The sequence below is a fragment of the Oncorhynchus mykiss genome, chromosome 11 (genome assembly GCF_057628025.1).
Source record: "Oncorhynchus mykiss isolate SJ-2025 chromosome 11, ASM5762802v1, whole genome shotgun sequence".
Taxonomy (NCBI): domain Eukaryota; kingdom Metazoa; phylum Chordata; class Actinopteri; order Salmoniformes; family Salmonidae; genus Oncorhynchus; species Oncorhynchus mykiss.
Genome location: NC_143032.1, coordinates 59,866,603 through 59,891,713, shown reverse-complemented (window position 1 = coordinate 59,891,713; position 25,111 = coordinate 59,866,603). Strand labels below are relative to the sequence as shown.

Here is a 25,111-nt window from a genome sequence, read left to right as displayed (position 1 = left end):
TGCTGGCTGCTTCAGCACTGAGCCTACTGGCCCCCAGCTGATCGGTATGCAAAGAGGCTTTGCCTGACAGACGTCTGAAACCGGGGGAACTGCAGCTAATTCAAGACAACTCTTTTCTTCTCTTTCTCTCTCCCCTGTGTGTGTCTGAGAGCTGATAACATCCTGTGAGAATACGCTGTGAAACAAAACACGGCAGCAGCAATGGAATTCTCATTTCAGACATGATTTGTCCCCTTATTGTGCATCATCAACATGCCACCATAACAATCAGACAGAACCCTGCATTAGCCATGCATGAGCTGAGAGGTGAAGAATGTACATCAGACTCCTACCTTCCTCACTTCCTATCTCTCTCTCTCTCTCTCTCTCTCTCTCTCTCTCTCTCTCTCTCTCTCTCTCCCATAGCCTTTAGTGAACCAGCTCTCTTTAAAATAGAACATTAATTAAGCTAAAGCCTTTTATTATTTTAATGGTCCTTTTCAAGCGACATCCGGTAGTTGTTGCTCCGCCTGTGAATGTGAAAATTGTCTATTTGCAGGGTTTCTGTGCAGAGTGTTCAAGAGAACAAAACCTGGGTTTGAATGCAGGTCTTATTGATGTGTAGGCCTATTCACAGAGAGAGACAGAACCTGTATCGTCCATGTGACATCCCTCTAATCTAGGCCAAGTGGAGGGTGAATTATATTATCTAGCACCCCCCAACCCATTGCATCATTAACCCATCAACCCTGCTTCATTCCCCTGCAGCCCCTTTTCTCTTCCTCTACACACACACACACACACACACACACACACACACACACACACACACACACACACACACACACACGCACACAGTCCTCCGAGAGTCATCTGCCGTGCTTTTTGTTGGGTATCTGAATATTCATTCCCACTGAAACGATGCAGAGCTTGGCAAATGGCAAATGTGATGTGTGTTTCTCATTCTTCCATAATAGCACAGTGTGGCCATATGTGCAGATTAGATCATAGCTGTTCTACTATCCCCCTGATAGGAGATAAGCAGAGAGAGGAACAAGGTTACTGTGAGAGGAGTGTACTTGGAGGACACAGTCTCTGTGGCACGAGTCTGTTTGTTCATATTGAGGAGCAGATGGCAATTACGGGCCTTTCTAGTAGGCATATAATATATCCCATCTCTGTCCCAGTCTGCCCAGTTGACCCTGCATATCTCCATCCTTCCCCTACTGTTTGACTTTCCCTCGTTAAGCCCCTCTGTGTCTCCCCCTGCAGGGCGATGGGTAACCTGCAGCAGTCCCTGGTGTGTTTTGAGAAGCGTCTGGTGGTGGCCCATGAGCTGGGGGAGTGTGGAGGGAAGGCCCAGGCTTACGGGGAGCTGGGGGCGCTCCACAGCCAGTTGGGGAACTATGAACAGGCCATCTCCTGTCTGGAGCGCCAGCTAGGCATCGCCCGTGACACCCAGGACCGCCCACTAGAGGGCGACGCCAGCTGTGGCCTGGGCGTGGTCTACCAGTCCATGGGAGAGTACGAGACGGCCCTGCGCTGCCACCAGAGTGACCTGGAGATCGCAGAGGAGACGGGCAGGCCCGCCCGACAGGGCCGTGCCTATGGCAACCTGGGCCTCACCTACGAGTCGCTAGGCAACTATGAGCGTGCAGTGGTGTTCCAGGAGCAGCATCTGAGTGTTGCAGCTCAGACCAATGACCTGGCGGCCAAGACCCTAGCCTACGGCAGTCTGGGGAGGACACACCACGCACTGCAGAACTACTCACAGGCTGTCATGTACCTGCAGGAAGGTGAGCAGCGGGTTGGGGAATAGGAGGAAGGGGGGATACTCATATAGATATGTAGACTTTAGTGACATGAATGGTGCTGTGACAGCTTCCAACGGAGATGGAATATACAGTGCCTTGCGAAAGTATTCGGCCCCCTTGAACTTTGCGACCGTTTGCCACATTTCAGGCTTCAAACATAAAGATATAAAACTGTATTTTTTTGTGAAGAATCAACAACAAGTGGGACACAATCATGAAGTGGAACGACATTTATTGGATATCTCAAACTTTTTTAACAAATCAAAAACTGAAAAATTGGGCATGCAAAATTATTCAGCCCCCTTAAGTTAATACTTTGTAGCGCCACCTTTTGCTGCGATTACAGCTGTAAGTCGCTTGGGGTATGTCTCTATCAGTTTTGCACATCGAGAGACTGACATTTTTTCCCATTCCTCCTTGCAAAACAACTCGAGCTCAGTGAGGTTGGATGGAGAGCATTTGTGAACAGCAGTTTTCAGTTCTTTCCACAGATTCTCGATTGGATTCAGGTCTGGACTTTGACTTGGCCATTCTAACACCTGGATATGTTTATTTTTGAACCATTCCATTGTAGATTTTGCTTTGTTTTGGATCATTGTCTTGTTGGAAGACAAATCTCCGTCCCAGTCTCAGGTCTTTTGCAGACTCCATCAGGTTTTCTTCCAGAATGGTCCTGTATTTGGCTCCATCCATCTTCCCATCAATTTTAACCATCTTCCCTGTCCCTGCTGAAGAAAAGCAGGCCCAAACCATGATGCTGCCACCACCATGTTTGACAGTGGGGATGGTGTGTTCAGCTGTGTTGCTTTTACGCTTTTTTCAGCTGTGTTGCATTGTTGCCAAAAAGTTCAATTTTGGTTTCATCTGACCAGAGCACCTTCTTCCACATGTTTGGTGTGTCTCCCAGGTGGCTTGTGGCAAACTTTAAACAACACTTTTTATGGATATTTTTAAGAAATGGCTTTCTTCTTGCCACTCTTCCATAAAGGCCAGATTTGTGCAATATACGACTGATTGTTGTCCTATGGACAGAGTCTCCCACCTCAGCTGTAGATCTCTGCAGTTCATCCAGAGTGATCATGGGCCTCTTGGCTGCATCTCTGATCAGTCTTCTCCTTGTATGAGCTGAAAGTTTAGAGGGACGGCCAGGTCTTGGTAGATTTGCAGTGGTCTGATACTCCTTCCATTTCAATATTATCGCTTGCACAGTGCTCCTTGGGATGTTTAAAGCTTGGGAAATCTTTTTGTATCCAAATCCGGCTTTAAACTTCTTCACAACAGTATCTCGGACCTGCCTGGTGTGTTCCTTGTTCTTCATGATGCTCTCTGCGCTTTTAACGGACCTCTGAGACTATCACAGTGCAGGTGCATTTATACGGAGACTTGATTACACACAGGTGGATTGTATTTATCATCATTAGTCATTTAGGTCAACATTGGATCATTCAGAGATCCTCACTGAACTTCTGGAGAGAGTTTGCTGCACTGAAAGTAAAGGGGCTGAATAATTTTGCACGCCCAGTTTTTCAGTTTTTGATTTGTTAAAAAAGTTTGAAATATCCAATAAATGTCGTTCCACTTCATGATTGTGTCCCACTTGTTGTTGATTCTTCACAAAAAAATACAGTTTTATATCTTTATGTTTGAAGCCTGAAATGTGGCAAAAGGTCGCAAAGTTCAAGGGGGCCGAATACTTTCGCAAGGCACTGTATATCTGACAGGAATGAATTATCTTGAAGTAGAGCCAAGTATAATTCTACCAAGAGCAGCATTTTTTTTTAAAGCTTATATTTTGTAATGCTACATTTTTTCTGTGTGTTTTCGTCTGTTTTTTATTAGTTTGTGTGAGGATTTTTTTGTGTGAGGATAGTTGCCATTGTGTGTGTGTGTGTGTGTGTGTGTGTGTGTGTGTGTGTGTGTGTGTGTGAGCTCATCCCTGTGTTGCATGCCGAGGCATTTAGCATGTTTACAGACTGCAATTCTTCACACCTATATCCCCTTTGAAATGAGCTGCCAAAGGATCTTTTCACACACTGTGGCTGGCAGAGTCCTGCCTCTCACGCTTCATTGTCCTCTACAGATGATGGTGAAATGAAAAGCTGCAGCCTTGGCTCTCTAGAATTCATTATGTCAATAAGAGTGTAGGGATTGTTTGTCATAGGTAGGACGTGACAAGAAACAGCTTGCAGAACTCTGAGAGTGCTGTAGGGGGAGTGGCCATCAGTGCCATTAGCAGCCGTTATGCAGAGGCACACCCAGGGCATTACTCCCCAAAGCCTGTTTGCATACAGGGAGAATGATCATCTCCTCTCCTCCAAGCCACCGGTGCTTGTAGTGACCTAGACATTGTTTCAGCCCTGCTTGTTGGGTTTTAATGGAAACAAAGGAGGCAGGCCACTCTATCTCTTCCCTGTCCTCTTACTGTCCCCTACTCTGTCCTTGTATTGTTCTTTGGTCCAGCTTTGAAAAAGCACACTACTACTTTTCCTATTCTTGACAGCCAATTATTTCTAGCCAACCTACCCAGACCAAAAAGTTGGCGCATTTTTTTGCTTCTGTTTTCCTTTTTTCTTTTTTTTATGCTGCACGCTTGTTTTTTTGTTTTCACATCCTGAAAAATATTAATTGGAAGGAGGCCTAGGAAAGGAGCTCCACTCGAGTGCCTATAGTGACAGCATGTGACTTCAGCAGTGTGTGTGTGTGTGTGTGTGTGTGTGAGAGACACAGCAGATTTAATGCCTGCAGTATTTTCATCATATAATTTATAATTAGGTAACACTTTGTGAGGCTTTATTCTCTTTACAGTCACAATGCCTTGTGTTTGTGTGTGTATTTATACAGGAGTGTGTATCGCCCTGCTGCAAGCCTGTGTGTGTGTAAAGTCACAGGGTGCATGGGCCCCCGGAGCTGTAGTGAATCTCTTCACCAGCTGTCAGGCAGCCATTAAAGTGGTCTCTAGTTGCTCTTCATAATGTAGCCAGTCACAGAGCCACCATCACTTCCTCATTCAGCCACCACTATGTGACTGTGCCTGCAGGGCACACCAAATGCACACATAGTGACAGTCACACTGACAGTGACGACATGAGAGTGACACAGAAGTTAGGGGAGAGAACACAAAGGGAAGCATGTAAAAAAGAGATGGAGAGAGGACGCGATTCAGACACAGTATTCACACCCCTTTACTTTTTTCACATTTTGTTGTCTTACAGTCTGAATTTAAAATGTATTAAATGGAGATATATTTTATCACTGGCCTACACACAATACCCCATAATGTCAAAGTGTAGTTTTTTTTGTTTTTTTTATGGATTAAAAATGAGAAGCTGAAATGACTTGAGTCAATAAGTATTCAACCCCTTTGTTATGGGAAGTCTAAATAAGTTCAGGAGTAAAAATGTGCTTAACAATTCACATAATAAGTTGCATGGACTCACTCCTTTGTGCAATAATAGTGTTTAACATGATTTTTTTATGACTACCTCATCTCTGTACCCCACACATACAATTACCTGTAAGGTCCCTCAGTCCAGCAGTGAATTTCAACCACACACTCAAACACGAAGACCAGGGAGGTTTTTCAATGCCTCGCAAAGAAGGAGACCTATTGGAGATGGGTAAAACAGCACACTTGGAATGTCCCTTTGAACATGCTGAAATGAATAACTTGGATGGTGTATCAACATACCCAGTCACTACAAAGATACAAGCATACTTCCTAACACAGTTGTCGGAGAGGAAAGAAACCGCTCAGGAATTTCACCATGAGGCCAATGGTGACTTTAAAACAGTTACAGCGTTTAATGGCTGTGAAAGGAGAAAACTGAGGATGAATTGACAACATTGTAGTTACTCCACAATACTAACCTAATTGACAGTGTGAATAGAAGGAAGACTGTACAGAATAATATTCTTAAACATCCATCATGTTTGCAACAAGGCACTAAAGTAATACTGCAAAAAATGTGGCAAAGCAATTCACTGTAAAATCCAAAATAACACATTACTGAGTACCACCCTCCATATTTTCAAGCATAGTGGTGGCTGCATTATGGGTATGCTTGTAATTGTTAAGGACTGGGGAGTTTTTCAGGATAAAAAACAAATGTAATGAAGCTAAGCACAGGCAAAATTCTAGAGGGAAATCTGGTTCAGTCTGCTTTCCACCAGACACTGGTGACACTCACAGAGATGAGTTCACCTCTCAGTATGACAATAACCTAAAACCCAAGTCCAAATATACACTGGAGTGTATATCAGAAATATCAAAACAAGCATTATCAGAACGAACAATGTCAGAGTCCGGAATATAAATACAGTATGAATCTAAATGGTGTGAATAGACAGTATGGGCAGTATATTAATAGAACAGATGTGTACAGCAGTAGTTATATAGTAGTTATATAGAATGAGCCATGACTAGAATACAGTGCATACAAAGTAGGTAAAATAGTATGTAAACTGTTTTTCAGTCTCTCGGTCCCGGCTTTGATACACCTGTACTGTCTTAAGTCTGCTAGATGGTAGCAGGGTTAACAGGCTGTGGCTCGGGTGGCTGAGGTGCTTGATGATCTTCTTGAACTTCCTATGACACCGGGTGCTGTAGATGTTTTAGAGGGCGGGCATTGTGCCCCCAGTGATGCGTTGGGCTGACCACACCACCCTCTGGAGAGCCATGCGGTTGTGGGCAATGCAGCAGGTGGTGATGCAGGGCGACAGGATGCTCTTGATGGCTTATCCGTAGAAGTTTGTGAGGGTCTTAGGGGCAATGCAGCAGGTGGTGATGCAGGGCGACAGGATGCTCTCGATGGCTTATCCGTAGAAGTTTGTGAGGGTCTTAGGGGCAATGCAGCAGGTGGTGATGCAGGGCGACAGGATGCTCTCGATGGCTTATCCGTAGAAGTTTGTGAGGGTCTTAGGGGCAATGCAGAATTTCTTTAGACTCCTGAGGTTGAAGAGGCGCTGTTGCACCTTTTTCACGCCGGCGTCGATGTGGTGGGACCATTTCAGGTCCTTGGTGAAGCTTTTGACCCTCTCCACTGCGGCCCCGTCGATGTGGATTCGATGTGGATAGGGGTGGGATCTCTCTACACCACTCTGCCAGGGCACTAACCTTCTCCCTGTAGGCTGTCTCGACATTGTTGGTGATAAGGCATACCACTGTTGTGTCGTCAGCAAACTTGATGTTAGAGTTGGAGTCGTGGGTGAACAGGGAGTATAGGATGGGGCTGAGCACACACCCCATGGGGGCCACTGTGTTAAGGATCAGCGTGAAGGAGATGTTGTTGCCTACCCTCAGGGCAGTTTGGGCAGTTTGCAGTGCAGTAGCTATCAAGTCATCAATGGATCTGTTGGCACGTTATGCAAAACATGCAGGTTTTTCAATTGCCTTTGAAGCATCATCATGAGAGAGAGAGAGAGAGAGAGAGAGAGAGAGAGAGAGAGAGAGAGAGAGAGAGAGAGAGAGAGAGAGAGAGAGAGAGAGAGAGAGAGAGAGAGAGAGAGAGAGAGAGAGAGAGAGAGAGAGAGAGAGAGAGAGAGAGAGAGAGAGAGAGAGAGAGAGAGAGAGAGAGAGGTGAAGGGTGATTTCAATCCGTTTTCTCTCTCAAGCTCCCGACACTAATGAGACCTGAGTTGTCCCTGCTAGTGATGTCAAGATGAAATGGGCTACTGAGGCTAGAGGAGTCCAGTCACACACAGAGAGGGAGAAAGAGAGAGATTCTGAAGGAAAGGAAGAAAGCTGGAGTAGGGAGAAAGAGGGCAGAGAGGGAGTTGGGGTTATGGGGGAATGTTAATGCTCACACACATTGCACCGATTGTGGATCTCACGTTCGTCTGTTGATCATTCAGCGCGCTGTGTTTTAGGGACCACCTGCTGTAGACATTTGACTGCCAACATTTTTCACACAATTCTACAATTATTGGTTTGCAAATTACGTTCAGTGGTGCTAAGTACTCTCGGCCAGCAAACACTGTTGGTGTGTCTGAGCCCTTAAGGAGAGAGGGGAAGTGTTGCAGGCTTCAAAGGCGCCCGCCTCTCTGAAGGTGTACTCACAGAGCAGTGCAGATGTCTGGGGAGTGAGGGTCAACTCCATTTCAATTCCAGTCAATTCAAAAAGTGAACCAAACTTCAATTCAAATTCAAATGTTCCTCATTGACCATGGGGGCCTGGTGGAATACGAGGTTGGGTATTCCTTCCTGGTCACGCTCTCAGGAATGTCTGGAAACGCAGAGAGAGTGAGACGAGGGCCGCTTGATACACAACATGACCAAAAGTATATGGACACCTGCTCATCGAACATCTCATTCCAAAATCATGGGCATTAATATGGAGTTGGTCCCCCCTTTGCTGCTATAACAGCCTCCACTCTTCTGGGAAGGATTTCCACTAGATGTCGAAACATAGCTGCGGGGACTTGCTTCCATTAGTGACGTCGGGCACTGATGTTGGGCGATTAGGCCTGGCTCACAGTCGCTGTTCCAATTCATCCCAAATGTGTTCATTGGGGTTGATGTCAGAGGTCTGTGCAGGCCAGTCAAGTTCTTCCACACTGATCTCGTCAAACCATTTCTGTTTGAACCTCACTTTGTGCACGAAGACATTGTCATGCTGAAACAGGACCTTCCCCAAACTGTTGTAACAAAGTTGGAAGAACAGAATCATCTGGAATGTCATTGTATGCTGTAGTGTTAAAATTTCCTTTCTCTGGAACTAAAGGGCCTAGCTTGAACCATGAAAAACAGCCCCAGACCATTATTCCTCCTCCACCAAACATTACAGTTGGCACTATGCATTGGGGCAGGTAGCATTGTCCTGGCATCCGCCAAACACAGATTTGTCCTTAGGACTGCCAGATGGTGAAGCGTGATTCATCACTCCAGCGAGCACGTTTCCACTGCTCCAGAGGCCAATTGCGGTGAGCTTTACACCACTCTAGCCGACGCATGGCATTGCGCATGGTGATCTTGCGCATGGTGGGTGGCTGCTCGGCCACGGAAACCCATTCCATGAAGCTCCCGACGAACAGTTCTTGTGCTGACGTTGCTTCCAGAGGCAGTTTGGAACTCAGTAGTGAGTGTTTCATTCGAGGACAGACAATTCCGTTCTGTGAGCTTGTGTGGCCTACCACTTCGCTGCCGACCTGTTGCTCCTAGACATTTCTACTTGACAATAACAGCACTTGCAGTTGGCCGGGGCAGCTCTAGCAGGGCAGACATTTGATGGTGCCACGTTGAAAGCCACTGAACTCTTCAGTAAGGCCATTCTACTGCCAATGTTTGTCTCTGAAGATTGCATGACTGTGTGCTCAATTTTATACACCTGTCAGCAACGGGTGTGCCTGAAATAGCCGAATTCACTCATTTAAAGGGGTGTCCACATACTTTTCTATATATAGTGTATAATGGCCCATTTTCTCCCCCACACCAAAACGTGTTTCCCACTGGTCACAGAAGAATAGAAACGATACTTTATATCATTCTACCTAATATACACCTAGTATCCACAGCCTTGCATGGTCATCAGCCCAATTCAAAGCCCAGCTTGCGTGCTGTTAGCACCTCAAATGTGACATGTGGCCAAGTGCTTTGTCCTTTTTCATCATTTCCCTCCGTGGACTGTCTGTTTCATCACAGTAATTGGGTGAAACCAAGCAGTCGGCAGGCAGGCTGAGTACAGATGCAACAATGTGACATACGCATCACCGCTTGAGGGATTGAAACAGGAAAACAAACAGCATTCTCAACAGCTGATCTGACAAAGCCACGCTAAATGAACACGGGAAAAATATCCCTGTGTTTCTGCTGAATCTCAGAGGAAGTTTATGGACCAGTGTGATGAGCTACACAAAGAGTTTCAAGAGATGATGTATCTATCCTCTGTGTTTTGTATCTCCAGTGTGTGTGTGGTTAAGTGGATGATATGTGTTGGGTCTTTGCTCTAATATATGAGCGTGTAATCGAAGACAGAGTACGGAAGTGTTGTCTCTACACTCTATTAAACCTCTTATGTTTGGTTAGTCCTGCACATCCTTTATACAGAAGCGTTAAGTGTGTGTTTGTGTTTGCTCAGCCACTCGATCCTTACCATTGATTACTAGGTACCCAGATTAGTGCCCTAACAGCCTCTTACTGTGTGTGTGTGTGTGTGTGTGTGTGTGTGAGAGAGAGCCCCAGACTGAGATGTACTTTTACAACTGAGGCCAAATATTCAAGCCTGTTCACTGTCAGAATATCAGTACCACGCTATGCTTACATCTGTTACCCTGAACGATACCTGAGTGCCTGACCATAGCTCTAAATTATTTATAATCCCTCTCTCTGTCTCTTTATTTCTCTTGCTCTCTCTTTCTTTCCTCCCTCCCTCTCCAGGCCTACGACTGGCAGAGCAGCTGGCTCGGCGTGAGGACGAGGCTAAGATCCGCCATCGTCTGGGGCTGTCTCTGTGGGCCAGTGGGAACCTGGAGGAGGCACAGCACCAGGTAAAAATCTGACATGAACCTCTCCTCACACACAGCATACACACTACACAGGGTTACACTTACACACTCACATCTGTATGTGTCGAGAGAGAGATCATGTATAGAAAGGGAGAAGGAAAGTGAAACATTATGGAGCGATGAGGGAAGAAGATGGACTGATGGAGGGAGCGAAAGGAAGGTTGTTTAAGTGATTGTTTAAGATTTAAAAAGATTGCTATCATCACACCATTTTAGTTGTGTTTCCATCAGTTATTCATGTTGTTCTCATTTGTCATTCTGAGAAAGAGAGAGAGGGGGAAAGGGAGAGTGAGAGGAGAAACAACATTGTACATACCACAAATACTGTATGTATCTGTTTATTTAGATCCCCTACTATTCGTACTAGTATTTGCACATTGCTAAAACACTGTACATAGCTGATGATAATATAACACTTGAAAAGTCTTTATTTTTTTTTTACTTTTTGAGTGCAATATTTACTGTGTCCTCACTTTTGTTTGTTTATTTCACTTGCTTTGGAATTGTAAACACGTTTCCCATGCCAATAAAATTCATTTTGAATCGAATTGAATTGAATTGAGAGAGAGACAAAGGAGACAATTCTGCTTGAACACAACTCAATTCTGTTCAGTTTATCCAGTTCCTGAATCTGTAAACTCTATCTTCTCTCTTTCCTCTCTGTCAACATCTAGTACAAGGACCTTATCCCCATACCCCTCAGGCTTACCTTGTCAAACAGATGTTAGCCAAAGCAACAGTATTTTGTCACACCCCAGTTCATTCCCAGTGAATTCAGTAATGTTTGGGATATTTTCTCCAGTCATTGTAGGGTGTGTTGTTGTTGTTGGAAAAAGGAAAGGACGTAGTTGTTCTCAGAGTATAGATGAGATGATTATTCATGAGGAAGCAGGGAGGGTGGTACTGCTGGTGGCATAGCTATATGACCTTGGTAAATACCCTGACCCACTTCAGGGCTGATTTACATAGCGCACTATGTCCCACTACGCAGTATTACTGCACTTGACATTCATACATCATCCGTACTGTTGGAATGAGATGACTTGGACCCATGTTCCTCTATATCCACATTTAAACACAAATGTGTTTTAATACCCTCACTCTGTTACGCCTTGTTCTCTGTGGGGGAGAGATTTCACCTGACGACACTTCAATCAGATTTGCGAGAATACATGGTGTCATTTTGTCACTGCTGGAGAGGATATGGGAATAATAGATGGAATGGAATGGATTTGATGTTTTACAGCTCATAACTTCTATCAGTGAGGGTGAACGTAGCCCAGGGGGGAAGACATGGTGAGAGTCATTTCAGGAATCGCACATGTGCAACTGTCATGGTGTGAAAATGTCAGATAAATGTAATGTTAAACATCAGTTATATTGGTTCATAAAAGGCCAGTGGTGTAAAGTACTTAAGTAAAAATACTTCAACGTACTACTTAAGTAGTTTTTTGGGGTATCTGTACATGACTTTACTATTTATATTGTTGACTTCTTTTACTTAATGCACTTTTTACTCCATACATTTTCCCTGAAACACAAAAGTACTCGTTACATTTTGAATGCTTAGCAGGGCAGAAAAGGGTCCAATTCACACACTCATCAAGAGAGCATCCCTGGTCCTCCCTACTGCCTCTGATCCAGTGGACTCACTAAACACAAATGCTTCATTTGTAAATGATGTCTGTGTGATTAGCTAACACAACGTGCCATTGGAACATTGCTGAGGAGTGATGGTTGCTGATAATGGGCCTCGGTACGCCTATGTAGATATTCCATTAAAATCTGCCGTTTCTAGCTACAATAGTCTTTTACAACATTAATGTCTACACTGTATTTCTGATCAATTTGATGTTATTTTAATGGACAAATAATTTGCTTTTCTTTACCCCAAACTTTTTAACGGTAGTGTATATATATTTTCAAACAGTCCATTTATATTTTCCAACAGGGCTATACATTTGGGTGAGGTTTTTTTCTCGCCTGAGTAGCCTCATTTCACTGCCAAAAATTAAATGAAACCATCTAGTGTTCAGCGAAATACAGTTGAAGTCAGAAGTTTACATACACCTTAGGCAAATACATTTAAACTCAGTTTTTCACAATTCCTGACATTTAATCCTAGTAAAAATTCCCTGTCTTAGGTCAGTTAGGATCACCACTTTATTTTAAGAATGTGAAATGTCAGAATAATAGTAGAGAGAATGAATTATTTCAGCTTTAATTTATTTTATCACATTCCCAGTGGTCAGAAGTTTACATACACTCAATTAGTATTTGGGAGCATTGCCTTTAAATTGTTTAACTTGGGTCAAACGTTTTGGGTAGCCTTCCACAAGCTTCCCACAATAACTTGGGTGAATTTTGTCCCGTTCCTCCTGACAGAGCTGGTGTAACTGAGTCAGGTTTATAGGCCTCCTTGCTCGCACACACTTTTTCAGTTCTGCTCACAAATTTTCTATGGGATTGAGGTCAGGGCTTTGTGATGGCCACTCCAATACATTGACTTTGTTGTCCATAAGCCATTTTGCCACAACTTTGGAAGTATGTTTGGGATCATTGTCCATTTGGAAGACCCATTTGTGATCAAGCTTTAACTTCCTGACTGATGTCTTGAGATGTTTCTTCAATATATCCACATAATTTCCCGTCCTCATGATGCCATCTATTTTGTGAAGTGCACCAGTCCCTCCTGCAGTAAAGCACCCCTGCAACATGATGCTGCCACCCCCGTGCTTCACGTTTGGGATGGTGTTCTTCGGCTTGCAAGCCTCCCCCTTTTTCCTCCAAACATAACAATGGTCATTATGGCCAAACAGTTATATCTTTGTTTCATCAGACCAGAGGACATTTCTCCAAAAAGTACAATATTTGTCCCCATGTGCAGTTGCAAACCGTAGTCTGGCTTTTTTTATGGCGGTTTTGGAGGAGTGGCTTCTTCCTTGCTGAGCAACCTTTCAGGTTATGTCAATAGAGGACTCGTTTTACTGTGGATATAGATACTTTTGTACCTGTTTCCTCCAGCATCTTCAAAATGTCCTTTGCTGTTGTTCTGGGATTGATTTGCACTTTTCACACCACAGTACGTTCATCTCTTGGAGACAGAACGCGTCTCCTCCCTGAGCGGTATAACAGCTGTGTGATCCCATGGTGTTTATACTTGTGTACTATTGTTTGTTCAGATGAACGTGGTACCTTTCAGGCATTTGGAAATTGCTCCCAAGGATTAACCAGACTTGTGGAGGTCTACAATTTATTTTATTGAAGTCTTGGCTGATTTCTTTTGATTTTCCCATGATGTCAAGCAAATAGGCACTGAGTTTGAAGGTAGGGCTTGAAATACATTCACAGGTACACCTCCAATTGACTCAAATTATGTCAATTAGCTTATCAGAAGCTTCTAAAGCCATTTTCCAAGCTGTTTAAAGGCACAGTCAACTTAGTGTATGTAAACTTCTGATCCACTGGAATTGTGATACAGTGAATTGTAAGTGAAATAATCTGTCTGTAAACAATTGTTGGAAAGATTACTTGTGTCATGCACAAAGTAGATGTCTTAACCGACTTGCCAAAACTATAGTTTGTTAAGAAGAAATGTGTGGTTTTTTCTTAACAAAGTGGTTGAAAAACAAGTTTTAATGACTCCAACCTTAGTGGATGTAAACTTCCGACTTCAACTGTAACAACACAATGTCAAATACAGGAAGCCACGTCAAATAATTAACATCCAATCACATTAACCGTTACTTTCTAGCCGGAATTCCACTAACGGTCCGTATGTACCCGGGAAAGCACCAAACAACAGAGGGACTTTGGACCATCAAAGAGGTGCGAATATGATGAGAACTACATTGATTTGGCCTTCACTTATGTTGGGAGTAGTGTCTTTCCTCAGCCACAGTGTTTTATGTGCAAAAGTACTATCTCACAACTCAATGAAGCCTTGTACTCTTGCACAGACATTTAGAAACAAAACATGCTAATTCGGAAAATAAGCCACGGCAGTTTTTTCAGTGATAATTAAGACGACTTTCGAGTAAGACATGTATAAAAGCAACAGATACCATTAATAAGAAGGGGTAAAAAGTGTCTTATATGATGAGCTACTGAGTGGACAGGCAAGCCCCATACTATTGTGGAGAACTTAATTCTTCCTGCTGCGGCGGATATGGCTGGGACAATGCTGGGGTAAAGGCAAAAAAAACAGACAATATACAGACAATGCCATCATCAAACAACACTGTTTCACGACGCATCAGTGACATGACAGGAGATGTTTTGAAACAATTACTGCTTCACATACAAGCCAGTGAATTATATGCCTTACAGCAGGATGGGTCAACAGACGTGGCGGGCCTGGCACAGCTCCTGGTATACGTCCGTTACGTTTATGGGGTGGTCAATTAAGGAAGACATCCTCTTCTGGAAACCAGAAGTACAGGACAGCTTTGTGACATAAAATGGACTTCGGTGGTCAAGATGTGTTGGTCTCTGTACTGATGGCACAAAAGCCATGACAGGAGACATAGTGGAGTGGTAACGTACGTGCGTGTAAGCAGTTACACTCTACGCCACTTGTGTACACTGCAGCATCCACCGAGGCTCTTACTGCCAAAGGAATGCCTGACAGCTTGAAAGACATTTTGAACACTACAGTGAAAATGGTTCACTTTGATAAAGCAAGGCCCTTGAACTCTTGTATATTTTCTGCACTGTGCAATGATATGAGCAGCGACCATGTAACGTTTTTTCAACATACAGAAGTGCGCTGGTTATCAAGGGACAAAGTATTGACACGTTTTTTGGAATTGAGAGACTTTACTGACCATCATTTTCACTTGTCTGACGTCTTGCATGATGACGAGTTTCTCACACGACTGGCCTACCTGGGTGACATTTTTTCTCGCCTGAATTATCTGAGTTTAGGTTATAGGGACTCTCCGCAACTATATTCAATGTGATGGACAAAATTGAGGCTATGATTTAGAAGTTGGAGCTCTTCTCTCTCTGCATTAACAAGGACAACACACAGGTCTTTCCATCATTGTATGATTTTTTTTGTGTGCAAATGAACTCAAGCTTATCAACAATGTGAAATTTGATATAGCAAATCACTTGAGTGAGTTGGGTGCGCAATTAGGCAGGTACTTTCCCGAAACAGACAACACAAACAACTGGATTCGTTATCCCTTTCATACCCTGCCTCCAGTCCACTTACTGATAGCTGAACAAGACAGCCTCATCAAAATTGCAACAAGCGGTTCTGTGAAAATTGAATTGAATCAGAAGCCACTGCCAGATTTCTGGATTGGGCTGCACTCAGAGTATCCTGCCTTAGCAAATCACGCTGTTAAGACTCTGATGCCCTTTGCAACCACGTATCTATGTGAGAAATGATTCTCGGCCCTCACTAGCATGAAAACTGAATACAGGCACAGACTGTGTGTGGGAAATTATTTAAGACTGAGACTCCAATACAACCCAACATTGCAGAGTTATGTGTATCCTTTCAAGCACACCCTTCTCATTAACCTGTGGTGAGATATTCACAATTTTTGATGAACAAATAAAGTTTTATATGTAAGATGGCTAGATAAAGAGCAAAATTATTGATTATTATTATATTATTATTTGTGCCCTGGTCCTATAAGAGCTCTTTGTCACTTCCCACGAGCCGGGTTGTGACAAAAACTCACACTCATTCTTACATTTATTAAACATATCATATAGTGTGTGTGTGGCAGGCTTACAATGATGGCAAAAAACAGCATTTGAGAGTGCGCTGACCCTGGTGCTAGAGGGGGTACGCAGCTGGAGGATGAATGTTTGAGGGGCTACAGGACTGTAAACAAGTTTGGGAACCACTGCTCTAGACTAACTTTTAGCTTCACGTTCTCAGAGGTAAGCTCGTCGTTTTTGGTCTCCAATTTGGTAAGCCGCTTATCGATGTCGGTCAACGACGTTTCCATATCCTTCATTTTGGGGGTTTCTGTCGCGATAGTGTTGCGATAGTTGACTGGACTTCTGTCATATATTCAGCTCTTACACTTGACACTGTGGAACGAAGTTTGGTCATGACATCCGAGCGTAATGTAGCCATTTCTGCGTGGATGGTGAATAATATCTCCATAACGTTAGCATCTGCCATCTTGTTGCTAGTCTTTGTCGTGTCTTCTTGTTTACCACTTCGTCTCATTTTCCCGGTTCCAGACATATCCAAGAAGGCCAACCAAATGTTGCTAAAGCCAGTAGGTGTGCAAAGTGTGTTCTCGTTTTGACAGATAAAAGGTTCAAACATATAAGTATCAAATCTTAGTGAAGATGCCTTGGAACACATCTTTACGTAGCCATGTTGAAACCGCACCAGTGTTGGATCATTCTTGATACACACAGGAAACTGCTGCGTTTCAGTTCCTGACACAAACCGGTGCGCCTGGCACCTACTACCATACCCCGTTCAAATGCACATAAATCTTCTGTCTTACCCATTCACCCTCTGAATGGCACACATACACAATCCATGTCTCAATTGTCTCAAGGCTTAAAAATCCTTCTTTAACCTGTCTACTCCCCTTCATCTACACTGATTTGAAGTGGATTTAACAAGTGACATCAATAAACGATCATAGCTTTTACCTGTATTCACCTGGTCAGGCTATTTCAGGCTATTTCATTTTCATGTAAATGTCCTATACCCCTGTTTGATATTACCTTTACAGCGTGTAGGTAGGACATTGCGGACACAGCACTTTTTTGTTTTATTTTAATCTGTGCTGGGTGAGGTTAGGCCAATAGGGAGCCAGTGTGGGAAATTTGTTTCCCTCTTAATGGGATGTCTGTGTGCCCAGCAATCAGCCTGCAGCCCTATCAGCAGAATCAGCCAGGACAACAAGCACTAAGGCTGCACAACCACACTCTGCTCTCTCTCACCCTCTCTCCTCTTGTCTGATATACTTTACTGGCTGACCTTGGGGATAGACCTGGCTAGGTGTAACCACCTCACCATTCACACACACACACATACATACCTGATTCATTCCAATTCCATCCCTTCCATGTGCCAGTCCCAGGGCAGCAGCTATCTGAATGGTTGGTGTGCGTAGTTTTGTGTCAATGGTGGCCTCTTACAGACTGGAGTTGGAGGTGGAACATTCTCAGTCATCTTAAAGGCCTGCCAACAGAGGAGGAATAGGAAATCAATACCAACTCCCATGAATCAGCACTCCTGGCTGGCCTGGACTGCTAGTGTGCAGCATAGCACAGCACAGCCTCCGCCCACACTCTGTCTGCCCTCCCACCTCTCCCCCCTCTCCTTTTCCTTCTCCCTCTCCAGCCTAATAGTGTCTGGGACTGAACAGAGAAAATAAGTCGTGAGAGGGCTCAGGGAGACATAGTGTTCTGTGGACACACTGTTTCCCTCGAAGACATTGTGTGTTTTGGAAGCCCAGGCGATGGCTTAGCATCTTCAGTTCCCTCTCTCTTGTCTGGGTGGATGAGATGAGAGGGGAGGGTGGCTGTGTTGAATATCAGAGCTGTGTTTAAGCGAGGGAGCTGAGGGAGCTGTGCTGATATCAAATATAATTTACACTGAGGAGGGCTTCTGCCATCTAGTGTCTTCTTTCTGCCACTGCATGTCTATGTCTGAGCTCTTATCTCTCTTCACTGTTCATGGAGTGAACAGTGAACAGTGGGTGTACTATGCAGTAACTGATCGTTATCTGTGGTTGTGTTATTTGTCCTGCAGCTCTACCGAGCATCTGCATTGTTTGAGACCATTCGTCATGAGGCCCAGCACAGCACCGACTACAAACTTTCTCTGTTTGACCTGCAGACCTCCTCCTACCAGGCACTCCAGAGGGTCCTTGTCAGCCTAGGTATTGTTACGCGATCCATTGCCCGCATTCCGTTCTCACCGTCCTTCCCTCTTTCTTTCATTCTGTCTGCTATTCTCTTACTTTCTTTTCATGTTCGTTCCTATCTTTACCTATTTGTTGCAAAATATTTATACTACTAAACATTTGTACGTGTTCGCTCTCTGATAGCTAGAAAATCTAGCGTTGACCTTTGACCCTCTGCTGTCCAGGCCACCATGACGAGGCGTTGGCAGTGGCAGAGCGGGGTCGGACGCGGGCCTTTGCTGACCTGCTGGTGGAGAGGCAGACAGGCCAGCAGGACTCAGACCCCTACACCCCAGTCACAGTGGAGCACATCCTGGACACGGTGAACAGCCAGAGGGCCCTGGTGCTCTACTTCTCCATGGCTGCTGGGTACCTGTACAGCTGGCTGCTGGCTCCAGGAGCAGGTAAGACCTGGGGGAGAGGGAGGCAGATATTAACTAACTCAGTTCCTCTGTGTGCTGATACAATGAAGAACTGTAAGGGTACTATGTACATCTGTACAAATCTATTATGCCTCATTATACAAAACATTGTACAGACACAAAACACACACATACACACTCAATCACACAGTGAATTTCATCTTGATTGTGCTTTGTTTAGCTGTGAGTCCTGGAGGGCATGGCTTGTGTTCAGAGGGTAAGAAAGCCTTGCCTCTAAGGGCACCTGCCGATGAGCCATGGTAACCGAGAGTGACAGAGCCAAACAGCACTTGCACAATGAATCAACATCCTCACACAAAATTCAACAGGGAAACACACACACCTACTCTTGTGCGCACACACACATAATCTCTCACACAAACAAGCTTTGCTGCCTTTAGTATTGAGTAGGCTACTCCATAGCCTTTCTCGCTCACCAAAGAGAATAGAGGGGGCTTTGAAGCCCAGTCATAGCTCTCGCTTGACTGACAGCTCTGGCTGCCAGGGAGAATTCTAGCCTGTGCTTCTCTTTTAGCCCTACTAGACAAAGTGTGAATGAAAGCTGTGAGTCATAATAACACACGCCCACCAGCCTTGATCGGGTTGATAAAATCCAGAGCCAAGGCTGCCGTGTCTAATAGTAGTAATATAGACAGGTGTCGTACTGCAGAGGGAAATGAAAGGTTGAAAGAGCTGCCTCTTGCCTGAGGTCACCATTCCTGTAATCAGCCCTCTGCTCTGTCTCTCTCCCCCTGGCAATCACAGGTATATACATAGCACAGGACCTGGGTAAAAGAACCCTTAATCAGTAAAGGGACTCCTCTAATAAATGAACTGGTGTACAGCCTGTCTGCCAACTCACAGATGTGAACATATTCTAAGCCTAACTCAACCCCCACACTCAGTATCTACCATCACCACTGCTGTGGTAGTCCCCCCCCTCCTCCCTCCCTTCTCCTCTAACATCTCAGCTCCCATGGCACGGAGCAGATGGCACAGGCAGCCACTCTTATATTTTATTGAACGTTATTTGTTTATTCATTTTGCTCTGCAGATGTGCTAGTAAATGTAGCGTAACTTAGTTTTACAGCGTGCAATCTCTACATATGTTCTCTTATTGTTAACACGTTTGGTGGGCTGAAGACGGCTAAACTGGTTTTATTACACTTTCATTGTAGCGGACTAAGTCCACTAGTGCTGTGTGCATCATGACATAGTCTATTGTAGTGCTATTCATTTTCCCATTGTGATATGACCAATACGTTTAACTTGTTGACAATAATCTCTTTCTCCTTTTCTTTTTCTCTCTCTCTTTCTCCAAGGCATCCTGAAGTTCCATGAGGTGTACTTGGGAGAGGGCGTGACAGAGGGCGGACCAGACCTCCATGAGGGCGGGGGAGGGGGTGTGGCCAGCGGCTCGTCTCTGGAGCAGCATATTGCCAGTGCTCGGGAGGCCCTGGGAGTAGAATCCTACTACAGCAGGTAATACACACAAACACACACGCACACCTCCACCACTTGGAGCTCAGAATATGCCATGCATGCTATAGAGTGGGCACTGGCGGATGCACATAGAGGGATGCTGTTCTGTATGCAGTCTCAAGGAGTCATTCTCCCGAGTGCATGGTGTGATGACAGGACCCTGATATCTGTCTAAACAACTGCTCTCTGCTCCCACTGGGAACCAATGAGACAGAATAATGGCTCTCTGGATGCCCACTGGACTCACTTAACAAATACTGTCTGGGACTGGGAGACAGGAAAACACAACAGACAGGTTACTGAGGGCAGAGGAGAGGAAGAATATACGAGATGAGGAATGCAGAGAGATACAGAGGGAAATGGATGGAGTGATATGCAGTGGTGGGAGGAGTCTTGTTAGACGGACTATGTGTAATTTGAAGTGACCTTGAAAAAGGAACAGTTATTGACAAATAAATTAAGTGAGCAATCAAACTGCAGGTTTACTTCAGGGCACTGGTTGGAACCACATTTTTTTTGTTCCAACCCAGGAAGCCTGAACAAAGCACACTGGCAAAGATTTTCAGCTGTCAGGTAGACAGGGGAAGACGTTTCTGTGACAGAGTGAGGACTTTGTATAGACACTTTGTTGCTGTTTTTTGTGGGACTGAATTGTATTAAACCAGAACTGATAACGATGTTATTAACCAATTCTCATGCTTTTAATATACCGTTCTGTACCGGCACAGTTGAGATCACTTTCTTCCTGTTTCTGTTCCTCTAAATGTTTTGTTATTTTCCAGTTTTCAGTAATGGCCTGCCCAGCATTTTAGTGCATGACTCTAAGCATGATGGGATGTTAATTGCTTAATTAACTCAGAAACCACACCTGTGTTGAAGCACCTGCTTTCAATATACGTTGTATCCCTTATTTACACAAGTGTTTCCGTTCTTTTGGCAGTTGCCTGTACATTTTGCTTGATTTATGCAACATTTCAAGTTTTCAAATTAGGATTCAGCCTTTAGTGGCCATCCAGTGTGCCCCCTGCCAATCCCCAGCCTGCCGTGCCCTCCTGCCCCATTACTGAGTAATTTACTGCTCCAATGGGAGGAAGCCCACACACCACTACGCCTGGCTAGCCACAATATGGCACCACTTACTGCCCCATTCACTTTTCACAGAGGATGTAGAGAGGGGGACAGAGGAGGGAAGTGGGAGGGGGACAGAAACAGAGAGAGTACTATTACAGAGAAAAAGGATGGATGGCAGAGTAGGGATGAGAGAGGGAGGGGTAATAACTCCACAGTAGCATCCATATTTGGGAAGAATGTGTCTCCTCAGTCCTCAATAATAAAACCAGTCTACCATAGACTCTATCTCTTTCCCCACTGCCCATCTTGCCATACCTTCTGACCTGTATTGTACAGTACTCTATGTAACTTTACCACCTACTAGCACGTGTTACTGCACATGCCATGTGTTAGAGAGATGTGGACAGAGAGGGGCCTTCATGGGAATGGATCTCAGAGAGAGGCTACAGCGAATATATGGATTAGTGGAGAGAAAGAATGAGAGAGATTTTAGATGAGAGCACCAGTTCCCATGGTTTAACTTGGGACCGATGAGAGCAGTGAGCTGACAGAGGAAAATGGAAGCGGTTTGGATGGGATGGGGGTAAAAGTGGGGGCGGGGATGGATAGATAGAGGGGTGTATGGGGAGAGAAGGGGTGTAGATAAAAGGGGGTAGAGGATGGAGTAACAGAACAGACTCCCTGCTGGGTGCTGGCTAGATCAGCATTAGCAGCATATAAAAGGGAGGATTTAACTCTGTTTCCTGTCAGGGCTCTTTCTGGACCATGCCTGGGAAACTGGGCTGGGCGTGTCTGTGTGTATGTGTGAGCAGGTGTGTGTGTGGGCATGCAAGCATGTCTAACAGTATAATGTCTCTCTCTCTCTCTCTCTCTCTCTCTCTCTCTCTCTCTCTCTCTCTCTCTCTTCTCTCTCTTCTCTCTCTCTCTCTCTCTCTCTCTCTCTCTCTCTCTCTCAGGGGTTGTTCCAGCAGTGAGACAGAGAGTGAGGCAGGGGACCTGTTGGACCAGCAGTTTGAGGAGCTCAACAACAAACTCAACTCTGTGACTGACCCCACAGGCTTCCTCCGCATGGTGTCCAGAAACAACCTGTTCAACAGGTGAGACAGACACTGTGTGAGACACTGACCTCCAAGAGCAGTTAGTTAGAGGACTCCAGTGGAGAAAGAGAGCCTTTAAACTTTCATCTCTAATTCCCCCACATTCCCATAATAAGAGAGCTATCTGATGGGGGACAGGATCCTGTTAGGTAGGGGAATTCATTAGAATATTAGCTTTCAAAATAGTATTTTCTCCTTTGTTTAGCCAGCTCAGAAGCATGTGAATCCTCCTTATTAAATTGGCATAGTTGGAAAAGCCATTATCAGCTCCCTGCCTTCATAAGACTATTACATGACCATGAACTATATCATGTGTGAGTCTATTTGAGAAATAAGGCACAAGGAGGTGTGGTATATGGCGGCTAAGGACTGTTCTTTAACACAACGCAATGTGGAGTGCCTGGATACAGCCCTTAGCCGTGGTATATTGGCCATATATCATAAACCCCTGAGGTACCTTCTTGCTATTATAAACTGGTTACCAACGTAATTAGAGCAGTAAAAATACATGTTTTGTCATACCCGTGGTATACGGTCTGATATACCACAGCTTTTAGCCAATCAGCATTCAGAGCTCGAATCACCCAGTTTATAATTGTTTTTGAATCCCAGATGTGCATACAGTATGTGATTTTATGACGGTATATACACTTGACTGAGTGTGTCTGTGTTCATGGTAGAGTTCATTAGCATTAGTATCACTTTGTCATTCAGTGCATGTTTTGCACTTTACTGATTGGCGATGTGTGTCTGTATGTTTAAGTGTATGTGTGTGTTTTAAATGTGTGCGTGTTTAAATTGCGCGTGTGTGTGTTTGTGCGTGTGTGCTCTTGTCTGGGTCGTATTCCCTGTCCTCATCTCCAGTTGAGGTTCTCTTTGATGAGAGGGTAATTCCAGCTGTAATTGGATCTCAATGCCCATTAAGCCTCTTTAATGTGCTGCCGGTAATAATCCACTCCTTCTTTAATGGGCTGCCGGTACTAATCCAGTCATTCTTTAATGGGCTGCCGGTAATAATCCAGTCATTCTTTAATGGGCTGCCGGTAATAATCCAGTCATTCTTTAATGGGCTGCCGGTAATAATCCAGTCATTCTTTAATGGGCTGCCGGTAATAATCCACTCGTTCTTTAATGGGCTGCCGGTAATAATCCACTCGTTCTTTAATGGGCTGCCGGTAATAATCCACTCGTTCTTTAATGGGCTGCCGGTAATAATCCAGTCATTCTTTAATGGGCTGCCGGTAATAATCCACTCGTTCTTTAATGGGCTGCCGGTAATAATCCACTCGTTCTTTAATGGGCTGCCGGTAATAATCCAGTCATTCTTTAATGGGCTGCCGGTAATAATTCACTCGTTCTTTAATGGGCTGCCGGTAATAATTCAGTCATTCTTTAATGGGCTGCCGGTAATAATCCAGTCGTTCTTTAATGGGCTGCCGGTAATAATCCAGTCATTCTTTAATGGGCTGCCAGTAATAATCCAGTCATTCTTTAATGGGCTGCCGGTAATAATCCAGTCATTCTTTAATGGGCTGCCGGTAATAATCCAGTCATTCTTTAATGGGCTGCCGGTAATAATCCAGTCATTCTTTAATGGGCTGCCGGTAATAATCCACTCGTTCTTTAATGGGCTGCCGGTAATAATCCAGTCGTTCTTTAATGGGTTGCCGGTAATAATCCAGTCAAATGGGCTGCCGGTAATACTCCAGTCATTTTTTTATTTTTTTTTATTTTACCTTTATTTAACCAGGTAGGCAAGTTGAGAACAAGTTCTCATTTACAATTGCGACCTGGCCAAGATAAAGCAAAGCAGTTCGACAGATACAACGACACAGAGTTACACATGGAGTAAAACAAACATACAGTCAATAATAAAGTATAAACAAGTCTATATACAATGTGAGCGAATGAGGTGAGAATGGAGGTAAAGGCAAAAAGGCCATGGTGGCAAGGTAAATACAATATAGCAAGTAAAACACTGGAATGGTAGTTTTGCAATGGAAGAATGTGCAAAGTAGAAATAAAAATAATGGGGTGCAAAGGAGCAAAATAAATAAATAAATTAAATACAGTTGGGAAAGAGGTAGTTGTTTGGGCTAAATTATAGGTGGGCTATGTACAGGTGCAGTAATCTGTGAGCTGCTCTGACAGTTGGTGCTTAAAGCTAGTGAGGGAGATAAGAGTTTCCAGTTTCAGAGATTTTTGTAGTTCGTTCCAGTCATTGGCAGCAGAGAACTGGAAAGAGAGGCGGCCAAAGAAAGAATTGGTTTTGGGGGTGACTAGAGAGATATACCTGCTGGAGAGTGTGCTACAGGTGGGAGATGCTATGGTGACCATCGAGCTGAGATAAGGGGGGACTTTACCTAGCAGGGTCTTGTAGATGACATGGAGCCAGTGGGTTTGGCGACGAGTATGAAGCGAGGGCCAGCCAACGAGAGCGTACAGGTCGCAATGGTGGGTAGTATATGGGGCTTTGGTGACAAAACGGATTGCACTGTGATAGACTGCATCCAATTTGTTGAGTAGGGTATTGGAGGCTATTTTGTAAATGACATCGCCAAAGTCGAGGATTGGTAGGATGGTCAGTTTTACAAGGGTATGTTTGGCAGCATGAGTGAAAGATGCTTTGTTGCGAAATAGGAAGCCAATTCTAGATTTAACTTTGGATTGGAGATGTTTGATATGGGTCTGGAAGGAGAGTTTACAGTCTAACCAGACACCTAAGTATTTGTAGTTGTCCACGTATTCTAAGTCAGAGCCGTCCAGAGTAGTGATGTTGGACAGGCGGGTAGGTGCAGGTAGCGATCGGTTGAAGAGCATGCATTTAGTTTTACTTGTATTTAAGAGCA

General features: G+C 44.4%; 1 protein-coding gene across 4 annotated transcripts in view; it reads left to right on the top strand.

Annotated features, from left to right (window-relative positions):
• The window catches only part of LOC110535069 (tetratricopeptide repeat protein 28), a 330,426-nt gene that overhangs the window by 289,843 nt on the left and 15,472 nt on the right, over window positions 1–25,111 (top strand). For all 4 annotated transcript variants that reach the window (XM_036935884.2, XM_090190664.1, XM_090190663.1 and 1 more), the window contains 6 exons: window positions 1,252–1,775; window positions 10,165–10,274; window positions 18,037–18,166; window positions 18,376–18,594; window positions 19,935–20,094; window positions 22,122–22,262. In XM_036935884.2, coding sequence (XP_036791779.1) covers window positions 1,252–1,775; window positions 10,165–10,274; window positions 18,037–18,166; window positions 18,376–18,594; window positions 19,935–20,094; window positions 22,122–22,262 — 1,284 coding nt within the window. The remainder of the gene's footprint in view (window positions 1–1,251; window positions 1,776–10,164; window positions 10,275–18,036; window positions 18,167–18,375; window positions 18,595–19,934; window positions 20,095–22,121; window positions 22,263–25,111) is intronic.